General features: G+C 34.1%; 1 protein-coding gene across 2 annotated transcripts in view; it reads right to left on the reverse strand.

Moving 5' to 3' along the window:
• Positions 1–4,932, reverse strand: part of LOC110020605 (probable glucuronosyltransferase Os01g0675500) — a 12,715-nt gene extending 7,783 nt beyond the window's left edge. The window contains exons 1-3 of one of the 2 annotated variants that reach the window (XM_020718797.1): positions 4,669–4,932; positions 4,467–4,562; positions 3,302–4,362 (exon numbers count right to left, since the gene is read on the reverse strand). In XM_020718797.1, coding sequence (XP_020574456.1) covers positions 3,302–4,224 — 923 coding nt within the window. In that variant the 5' untranslated portion in view covers positions 4,225–4,362; positions 4,467–4,562; positions 4,669–4,932. Of the gene's footprint in view, positions 1–3,301; positions 4,363–4,431; positions 4,563–4,668 lie in introns of both variants that reach the window. The other variant, XM_020718876.1, reaches the window with a different exon arrangement.
• Between the last annotated feature and the right edge of the window lie 6,567 nt (positions 4,933–11,499).

Consider the following 11,499-nt stretch of genomic DNA (forward strand, 5'->3'; position numbering starts at 1 on the left):
AAAAGCATCAGCAAAAGGCATGCACCAAGGTACAACCTCTTGTAGATGCCAAGTAAGACCATCCATAATTAAAGCCGATCCCTTATGTAATCCAACAGAAATAGGAAAATATTTGGTTTATCCTCCTTCAGTTTAACACAAGTAACAACTCTAGTATACATATCTTTAATGATTTGAATATAAGTCATATCAACACATTTCTTCTCGAAAACTCTCCAAAGGATATCTCTTGGAACCTTATCGTAAGCTTTTTCAAAATCAATAAAAGTCAAATGTAGATTCTCCTTATTATCTCTGAATTTTTTCATCAAACCTCTCAATAAATGTATAGCTTCCATAGAAGACCTGCCCGGCATAAATCTAAATTGATTATGAAAAATCTTTGTAATATGTATTAACTAAAGTTCAATTACCCTCTCACATGATTTTAAAGTATGACACATCAATGTAACTCCTCTATAATTTGCACACTCTTGTGCATCCCCTTTATTCTTAAAAATGGGGACCAAACTACTATTCCTCCACTCCTTAGGCATCTTTTTAGTTTCAAAATAATATTAAAGAGTTTAGTAGGCCGAAAAACTCCCAATTCTCCTAAATATTTCCACACTTTAATTGAGATATCATCAAGTCCTACAGACTTAGAATAAAACTAAATTACATAAAATTGTTCAAAGCAAGAAAATAAATAAATAACATGAAATTGCATATGTTTAGGTTTTGGGAATTAATAAGTATAGCTTGCAATTGTTTTTTGTGCTGAAATGGTTTTAGTCAGAAAATTCTCTCAAATCTTGACAAGTTTATTTAAAAGAAATATCATAAGATTTCCTTGTGATCACTTAAGATTGTTAAAAAACATAATTACAATAGTTTTGAATATTGATTTATTCTTTAATTTCTGAATTTCTAATCATTAAAAGATTGCAACATGCAATGCAATCCATAGGTCGTGGTACTACCAGATCCAAAATTATTCAATTTAACCCTTAATTATATGGGCACCAACGACACCATCATCAATAAATGCATTTTGCTAATGTTATATATTCATGCCACTCGTCGTTAAAAGATGAATATTTCATGTTTTTTTTGGGTCTAGATTGCTAAAAATCATGGCAAGAGAAATTTATGCTCAATAAATAGAAATATAAAAACATGGCTTTACATTAAAACTAAAATAAAATCATTAAAAAAAATATTAATGCCAATTTTATTTTCAATACAATATAAGCACTGTAAAATTTGAGAAGATTATGGACCAAGGCAATGGTAACATCTCAAGAATTTGCATCATCAAATCCCATGAATCTCTAAACGGAGTATAAATCAATATTAGCATCAGCTAAATCACCGTCAAAGTGAACAGCAATAGCTGAAATCATTGCAGTAATTTAAGAAAACTAATATTTAAGTAGAAGCATTTACATACAAACCACGCAATTCTTGTGTATTTACATATCTAACACCTAAACATTCATATTTACATCCATACAACACAAATCTTTAACATCACATAAAAAATACCACCATCAATGTCTTTTTAAAAGTGAAATACACATGTTCATGCATAGGTTTAAGACACTAAGGTGTTATTAACTGTAGACAACCAACTTTGGATGTTAGACATGTAAATATATAACAATTGCCTGGTATGTATGTAATTTCCCTATAGTTAATAGTATATCACTGAAAAATTTAAATCCTTCCAATTTGCCAAGCATCTTTGTTGATGATAGTTTTAACAATCTAAAGTTCTTTCTTTGATTGGAAACACATTTAATAATAAAATTCAAATAATTTGATAGAATGGATGTGATTTGGAGCTCGCAGAAGCCTGAAAAGAGCTACCTTTTGCAAAGAAGAAAATCCTTCCTTTCATTTCTTCACGTTCTATTAAACAACTCACAAGAAAGTATTAAGTTTCTTTTTAATTCCTTTTGTTTATCTATAAATCCAAACTCTCAATCGGGATGCAATAGATAAAAAGAAATTGGGCATTCTTATGAAAAAGACGAGAGAGGCTGGAAAGCAACCCCCTTTCGTAATGAAAACTTAGAGGTATTGAAACAGGATCAACCTTTGTTTGTCAGGATTTCAATATATGGATTTCACAAGCTTTTTCATTACATTATAACCTTTCTTGTAGACATATAAGCAATCTCAGGCCATAGGAAAGGAAAATATGCCATATTATACTTATAGGGCATTTACATACCTAGCACACAACTCTAAAGTATTTACATATCCCACACGTACCTTTTCATATTTACACACATAACATTCAAATCTTTAATATCACATCAAAAATATAACTATTACCACTTTTTAAAAGTGAAATACACCTTCTCAACCAGAGGTTTAAAGCACCGAAGTGTTGCTCTTTAATATCACATCAAAAATATAACTATTACCACCTTTTAAAAGTGAAATACACCTTCTCAAGCATAGGTTTAAAGCACCGAAGTGTTGCGCATGTAAATATGAAAGTTTAAGTGTGAGATATGTAAATACATAAGAATTGTGCGCTCGATTAGTTATAGTTGTTATCTCACATATGTGGTCCACGAATGAAGCTCAAACTGGAGACCATAAGGGGAGATGTCTTTCATTAAAAAAATGTGCATTTACATAAATAGAATACAATTCTTATGTATTTACAAATATCAAACCCAAAATTTCATATTTACACACATCGCTAACATCATTGTAATTTGTTTTCACTCATTACGCATGTGAAAATGCAATTCATGTATTTAAAAGGTTTGAAATCCATTTTGAGTTTAAATTACATCTAACAAAATCATCAAACATAGAGAATTTCATCATTTGGAAAAGAAATGTTTATGATTGCTGGCAATTAAATGAAAATAGTCAACCCTTCTTATGATGACTAGTACCATCAAAGGCAAATTAAAAAAAAACAAAACTGATAATTTAAATTGTTCTGAAAAACAAAATGTAAAGTACTAAAAAACTACCCATAACATAACAACACACTAAATAAAAGAGAAATTTACATACATACCACACAATTCTTATGCATTTACAGATCTAACACACAAAGTTTGATATTTACACTTATAACACCATGTTGTCATAAGCCTATGCATGAAAAAGGTGTATTTCACTTTTAAAAAAAAGATAGTTACGTTGGAATTGTTGATGTGAAGTTAAGGATTTGACTGGTATGCATGTAAATGTTTAGATATTAGATATATAACTACATCAGAATTTTGCGGTATGTATGTAAATGCTCCTAAACAAAAATCATAAATTCTGTAAAATAAAAAATAAATACCTGATTTTCTGCATTTCATCAAAGAGCTCAACTGAATATATTTTATCATCATCAGCAAAAAGCACAATACCATCAAGCTGATGCTTTTCAATATGTAAAAGTGCAACATTTCTTTGCTGTATGCTTTCATCTTTCATACCAGTCGAATTCTGGTCACAAACAAGATGTCTGTACATAACTCCCGTATCCCTCAATACTTTCGTAATTTCAGGAGATTGCGAGGGTTTTTCCACAACAATCCATAGAAGAGGATGCTTCACATTTCTCAATGTGTGCGCCAAACGGTTTAGATAAAATGACTGAAATGGCCGAGCAAATGTCGTAGTTATGATTATCAAAAGCTTACGAGAAAACAATGCAAAATCATGAGACGAAGTTAGACTTGGTGAGGCATTCAAACTATTGCTCGTCATCTCCAATTTGATCGAAGCCTCTGCATTACTCACTTCTTTCAGGAAATTTTTCTGAGTGGTTAAGATATCATTGCCCTCTGAATTCATCTCCTTCTGAAGATTTTGGATCACCGGCTCCTCGTGGAAGGAGAAGGCCCGGTGCTTAGAGAAGCTATTCTTGGATATGTCAACCATGGGGATTGGGGTGAAACCAATAAAAATCCCTAAAACAAAACAGATAAAAAACCTGAAAACCGACCCTTTTAAGAATAAACCTTTGGTTTTCGATCTTTCCATGGGACGAGAGGATCTCTGGAAGAAGACATTGTGAACAGCAGTTATAACTCTATCAGATTCTGTAAGAAAATCCATGGAGCTTAGCAATGAACTCAGTAGTCTTCCCAAGACCAAGTAGGTTCTTGTATGAGAAGGCTTTGGTGAAGGAGAAGTATCGAAGGTTTCTTCATTGCTGGGTATGGGTGTGGATCCATCTCGATGCACAATCGAAGTGCTTCTTCTAAACGATGCCATTTTCCTATTTAAAACGCTACAGCTCCTGAATAACAGTACAACAAGTTTCCATACTGTGATAAAGAAAACCCTAACGCCATGAGAACCACCTTCCAATACCAATCAGCATTGATGAAGAACATATAATCTATCGAATATCTGTTGTTCAAACAATTAGCAAAAAATTCACCACCAAAAATCGAAAAAAACAATGAAGAATTATACAACCACAATAATGAATGAATCACGAACTAGGTCAGCACCTCCCAACATGAAAACCATCCAGCATAACTTCTATTTTGCGCCGATTGCCGAGAATAAGCTCATAAATACCGCCCCAAAACTCGAAGGAATAAAATCTATAAAAAATCAGCACAACTTATAGATGATTTATCTCTTCCTTTCATAATCCCTAGATGAAACTGAAGATTTAATCTTAGAGACAAAAAAAATCAAAGATCTTACATATGCGGCGAGATCCCCGCCAACCGCAATCTGCAGATGTTGATGAAGTCAAAGGAGATCTCGGCGCTTTGAAGCTCATTTGAATGTTGCTCTGATCGAAGAGGTTCTCATTGTACAGAATCCACAGCCACAAAAACGTGACAGAGAGAGAGAGTTGCGTCTTGGAAATCTCTCTAACTGGTGAAGAACTTCGAAGGCAACTGAGATTGGAGAGAGAGAGAGAGAGCGCTGCTTTTCTGAGCTCATGGGAGGGGCGTGGGTTGCTTTACGGCAAAAAAGGATATTAGTGGGCCTTAATGAAAATATCCATGCTAAACCGGGATTTTGGCGGCCGACGCCGATATGGAAAGTATGGGTCTGGGTCCTTTTGGGTTTTAATTTTGACCGAGTCGTTGTTGACCCAATATATACATAGAAACGCGCTATATATACTAACCATTTATTTAGCAATATTTAATATTTTTATATATTTTTAGATAAAAATGTAATTTAATTTATGATTTTAAATTATTATTTTTAATTACCTTTAAACCCGAGCTTTGGAAGTGTCAGTAATATACTCGTGTTTTTCGAAAAACATATTTTCATGTATTTTCCTTCTACATGTCTCTGTTTTTATATTTGTAGTAGGTAGAAGTTATATTGAGAGATATCGATAACACTCTAAGTGCCAAAATAGTTATTATTGTGATCTAATAGTTACTTCTATAATCTTCACCTTACTCCAAGGTTTAGCGAGTCATTCTTATATTCATTCGGTTGCCTTTTTTGGTCGAGTCGGTTGGATCATTCGCTCTGTATCGACTAATAGCATCTGGTGCTCGACTTGATTAACTCTTCAACATGTGTCTTGTCAACTGCTTTATTCACTTGACTAACAAAAATTAAGTATACTTATGTGACATTGTAAATAAAGCTTTAATTGAGACTATTAACAAACATAATCACAAGCTTTTAGAGATATTGTTTGTGAACATGAATAAATTAAACAATAAATTGTTCATATTTATTCATTTGGCAATTGATTATTTATAAATGTTCAATTTTGTCCATTTAATCAATCAAAATAATAATAAATGATAATGAATACGCTCTGATCAAGTAGAGTCATAAGTAATTTAATTAATGTTTAGTTTATTTACTACCATACAGAAAGATAAAATAGGACGAATGTGTATGGTAATTTTTCTATCGGCATTTTGAATTTTGAATAGTCTTTTTTGAAAACACGCCCCGAGACTTAGAGTCTGAAAACAATGAAGTGGGAGATAGAGATAGAGATAGAGCTGAGAGAGAAGTGTCAGACCGCACAAATGTGAGGATCTAAAGATCTCTTTATTGATGTCATGACCTATTTATCGGGTCTTTGAATATAAGTATATGCATATGTAAGGAAAGAACAATTTACATAACTGTATTAAACAATTGAATTCAAATTAGATGGTAATAAGTAATAAGCGGTGGCACCCGGTCAATTGCCCAAAGCTTTAGGTCGGCCAACTAAGTCGAGCGATTCACGAACATGTAAGTCGACCGACTGCAGCGACCAACCGTATTTGCTTCGAGAGATCGGATTGCTCGACCAGGAAGTGGGTAGTCGATAGTAGCCTTGTGGCCCTTAATTTTGCCGCTCGGAAGATTCCACTGTCAAGAGGCTCCACCGGTTGGAATGCTATCTTGGACGATCGGGTTGTGAGATCGATCGACTTCTTATCGTTCCACGTTCTATTCTATTGTTTGGAAATTCACTCGCACGCTCCCGTTCCTGACCGATTTTATCCAACTTGATTTGATATGAGATTGGCTTAAGTTTATAAGAGCCATAATTTAGACGTGATGTTAAAGATTTGAGGGTCATATATGCGAACATAAAAGCTTTAACGTTGGACATGTAAATGTAAAAGAATTATGTGGCATGCATGCAAATGCCCCTTTAATTAATTCATCAAACATTACACTTTAAATTAATTTTATACAAAAAAAACTCATATACGCTCTGATCAAGTAGAGTCATAAGTAATTTAAGTAATGTTTAGTTTATTTACTACCATACACAAAGATAAAATAGGGCGAAGGTTTATGGTAATTTTTCTATTGGCTTTTTGAATTTTGAATAGTCTTTTTTGAAAACACGCCCCGAGACTTAGAGCCTGAAAACAATGAAGTGAGAGAGAGAGAGAGCTGAGAGAGAAGTGTCAGACCGCGCAGATGTGAGAATCTAAGGATCTCTTTATTGATGTCATGACCTATTTATCGGGCCTTTGAATACAAGTATATGTATATGTAAGGAAAGAACAATTTACATAACTGTATTAAACAATTGAATTCAAATTAGATGGTAATAAGTAATAAACGGTGGCGCCCAGTCGATTGCCCAAAGCCTTAGCTCGGTCAGCTAAGTCGAGCGACTCACGGACATGTAAGTCGATCGGCTACAGTGACCAACCGTATTTGTTTCGAGAGATTGGGTTGCTCGACCAGGAAGTAGGTACTCAATCATAGCCTTGCGACCCTTAATTTTGCCGCTCGGAAGATTCCACTGTCAAGAGGCTCCACCGGTTGGAATGCTATCTTGGACGATCGGGTTGTGAGATCGATCGACTTCTTATCGTTCCACGTTCTATTCTATTGTTTGGAAATTCACTCGCACGCTCCCGTTCCTGACCGATTTTATCCAACTTGATTTGATATGAGATTGGCTTAAGTTTATAAGAGCCATAATTTAGACGTGATGTTAAAGATTTGAGGGTCATATATGCGGACATAAAAGCTTCGATGTTGGACATGTAAATGTAAAAGAATTATGTGACATGCATGCAAATGCCCCTTTAATTAATTTATCAAACATTACTCTTTAAATTAATTTTATACAAAAAAAAAAAAAACTCATTTTGATTAATTAAAATCATTTCCATAAATAATAAATGTCTCAACCCTCAACATATTTCTGTCCGATCATATAAATGATTCTCATAATAATATCATCACATAAATAAAGAGTTTGGTGTACTGATCACATAAACAAATATATTTCAAGGAAATGAAATAAATAAGAAGTATTAAGCTAATTAAATCACTTAATAACTCTAAATCAGGCTGTTAATCTTTGACTTATAATTCTAAGATGCTGAAGTTGGTGTTTGGTATGCTCATTAAACCCCACCTAATCATTATAATTATAATTATTAATCAAGCTTTTCAAGTGCCAAGAGACTTGTATCATTATTGAAGATTACCAACTTCTCATTACTTAATTAGCCTTTTGCTATTCCTTCAAAGGAGGCCTCAAGAGTCCTTATTATTATTGTAAATAAATATAAGTTTTATGCATCCCGGACTCAATCAGGGTTTCGTTTCGAGATTCTTGAATGAAGCGTAATCGAACTTGAGTTGACTCGAATCGAACTCGACTTTCCCAATTATCTTCATTCTCTTACAAATATATTTACTAAATATTGTATATTTTTATGTATTATAGAAGCTCTATATGGAGACTCATTTTTTTACCTGGTTTGACTAAAAACCCTAATTTCGCCATTGTTGATCATCGTCACTAAAATAAAAATGTAAGATTCAAAATTTAAAATTATAATTAGTAAACATAATAATTACCCATAAGTTTTAAATAACAATGTCTTTCAATAGAAGTCGTCTATTAATATCATCGCAGATATAAGTGTATACACAAATACGAATATGCAAAAATTTTAATTGATTTTTGTCTTGTTGAATCCAGCACACATGTTGAAATGACTGAATCGAGCTCACCTGCCAAAGTGGCTGAATTGAGCTCATCTGCTAAAGCGGTTGAATTGCGTCCACTTGTCGAAGTGGTTGATCCAGCCTACCACCATCTTCCCCAAGGGGACGAGTTAGATATACTTTTATGAAGGTGGTCATTTGCAAAAGCAATTTGGATCAACCGAGATATCTCTCAAGTTTTTATTTAAAGGCAAGCCCGATGCTAAGAATTCACTCTCATCACCCAAACATTAGGGATGGACGTCGTACCACCAATATCTAACATTAGCTGAGAATACCTCATAGTTAAGACACCCATTAAAGGGAAGTCAGCATTATAGTCGTTGAAGCCCTAGTTTGAAAAATTATATTATTTTATATCTCATGTATAAAAAGATTAATAAAAGGAAAGTAAGGGGCCCCACTTCAACTCTCTTCCTTTAAGGGGGAGTTTGTTTGTTTGTTCTCTCTCTATCTCTCTCTCTCTCTCTCTCTCTCTCTCTCCATCTCTATCTTTATCACTCTATGAAAATCTGTGACTTGAAGAAACATCTATCTCTCTCTCTCTCTCTCTCCATCTCTATCTTTATCTATGAAAATCTGTGACTTGAAGAAACATCTAAGGAGTCACTCTAGTTCGATTTACCGGAGGTTGAAGAACGATAATTTTCTAAAGGTTCTCTTTAAAAATCTCTTCCGTCCTATTCTCTCCTTATAACACTATTCCCACAAAATTGTCTTTCGTCGAGTTTTATGTACCTACAGATAATACAAGACCGTACTTCACTAAAAAAACTCAATAATAAGAATTGTGGGTCTTTCATTCGAGCCCAATCTATTTTCTCAGGGTCACAACCTCAATTATTAAAATTAAATTTAAATTTTTTAAGAAACTTAAATTTTACTTATGTATCCATGCCTATAGAAAAAATGTTAAAATAATTCCCATAAAAGTAATTGATTCAGGGAACACTAACTGAACATAATTGAGAGCTATAGGAGAGGCTGAAAGGAACTGAACATGTAATGGGCTCGTAAATGGGCCGGGCCAAATAAAAAACAGCTTGTACCACGGATTGTTAGGGCCAGAGCTAGACATCCGACCAACTTTGTTAGCCTTATTATGAATTTTTAGATTTGAATGAGAATTTAAAAAATGGATGAAAAAAAAAATGTTGGATTTGTAAATAGTAACATTTTGAGTGTTATGTCTGTAATTAAGTTATTTTTCCAGATAGAATGAGGGCTTGAATTGATTAGAATATTCTTATAAGGCTAATTTTACCTGCCAGCGACTTCCACGTGGCGGTTCTTCCTCCTCCAAGCTAGGGCTGTAATTATCTGGAGTCGAGTTGGGCGAACTCGGAATAAATTGAGTTCAGCTCCATTCGAAATTGGCTTGTGGATACTTAAAATAGTTTTCGAGCTAACCTGGCTCGAAATTGAATAAAGTTCGGACCCACTTGAAATCAAGACGAGCTCGCTCAAATGGAATAATATGGATCTGTTCCAGCTCAAAGTTGGTTTTTGCGCTCTTTATGTTAATTTCATTTAGCTTTATATTTAATATTTATAAATAAAAAAAGCTTTGAGTTGGTCTATTCAAGTTGATTTGTGTTTGACTCGAAATCAATTCGAAAGAAAATTGATTCAAAATTTTATCATATAACTCGACCCATTTACTTCAATCTAAGCTTAATCCAAAACGAAATTCAATTCAATTTTCAAAAAATTAACTAACTTGGACAACTCAATTCATATCATGTATTTTACCGGTGATAGGAGAGAATATTTCGTCGGGACACCGTAAATACATATTAATGGTATTCTAGTGGTATTGTAGTGATATTACAATATAATAACATCACAAACACCTCCATAATATATTATACATGTTATTCTGGTGAAATTTTAGTGGTAATGCGACAGTATTATGGTACAATTTCTCAAAGACATCTCTAGCAAATCTTCATCATCCGATACGAATCTCAAGGCATGACATAAATCTTGATGCAGCTTTTTGAGCATGAAATATTCAAACATCGATAAAAACGCACCAAAACTCCAATTTCAGCAAACTTACAGTCAAACTGATCGACTCAACAAGAAGAACCCAATGTTACCAAACTAAGTCCAATTCGAGTCAAATCAAACTCAGATCAAATCATTAAACCACTCTTGAAAGTTTTTCAGACATATTTAGAATGTTAAACTAATGTCGAATCTAGCAAGTCTATAATCCAATCGAGCATCTCGACAAGACGAATCAAACGAGCCCAAAATTACTCAATTCTAACATCGTTCAGGCACTCAAATATTCATCGAAGGTTGTTTGATCGAAGAAAGTCCCCCGGACCGTTCGATCAAGGTGGGTTATATTACAGTATTCATTGCACCAAGAACATTATAAACAGAGTCACACCCCTCTCATAAGAGGGGGTTGTAGGTTTAAAGCTTTAAGAAAGAGATAAAGTTCAACACCACCTGTCACTGTCGTCTGTTGTTGACCACTACCGACCGCCGTCGAGCACTACTGTCGTTGTCAACCACTGCCGACCATTGTCGACCGCTAACCATCGTATATCAACACAAATCATCGCTGACTATCATCTATTAAAAGTCATCAGTCAACGCTGTAACTTAGAAAACCTAGTAACACTTTCACGTCAGTGGGGCAATGATTCTCGGCAATAATCAATTTATGGTTGTTTTATATCAGGGTCAGACACCATGATTTTCTCCCTCTACGGATTTAACACTTAAAAAATTTTAGTTTCATCACTGATCATTTTCATTTAATTAAATACTCTTCATTGCTCTACTATCATAAGTTTTTTTGGCATACATCAATCAACATAATACCACCAAAACACTATAAATATGCACCTAATTCATACCTTGTCTGGTGTTAAAATATACGCAAGAAACCAAAGCCCAGCTGAGACTTCGCGTGATAGCCGTCGCCTCTTGTACAAGGGCGGTTCCACAAGGAGACCGTGAGCAGCCCGTATCCGGTAAAACCCTGTCTCAAACCGGAACACCAAACAGTAAAATCATCCATTATTCAGCTCGAAATTATCAATTATTGAT

Source organism: Phalaenopsis equestris, unplaced genomic scaffold (genome assembly GCF_001263595.1).
Source record: "Phalaenopsis equestris unplaced genomic scaffold, ASM126359v1 Scaffold000001, whole genome shotgun sequence".
Lineage (NCBI taxonomy): Eukaryota > Viridiplantae > Streptophyta > Magnoliopsida > Asparagales > Orchidaceae > Phalaenopsis > Phalaenopsis equestris.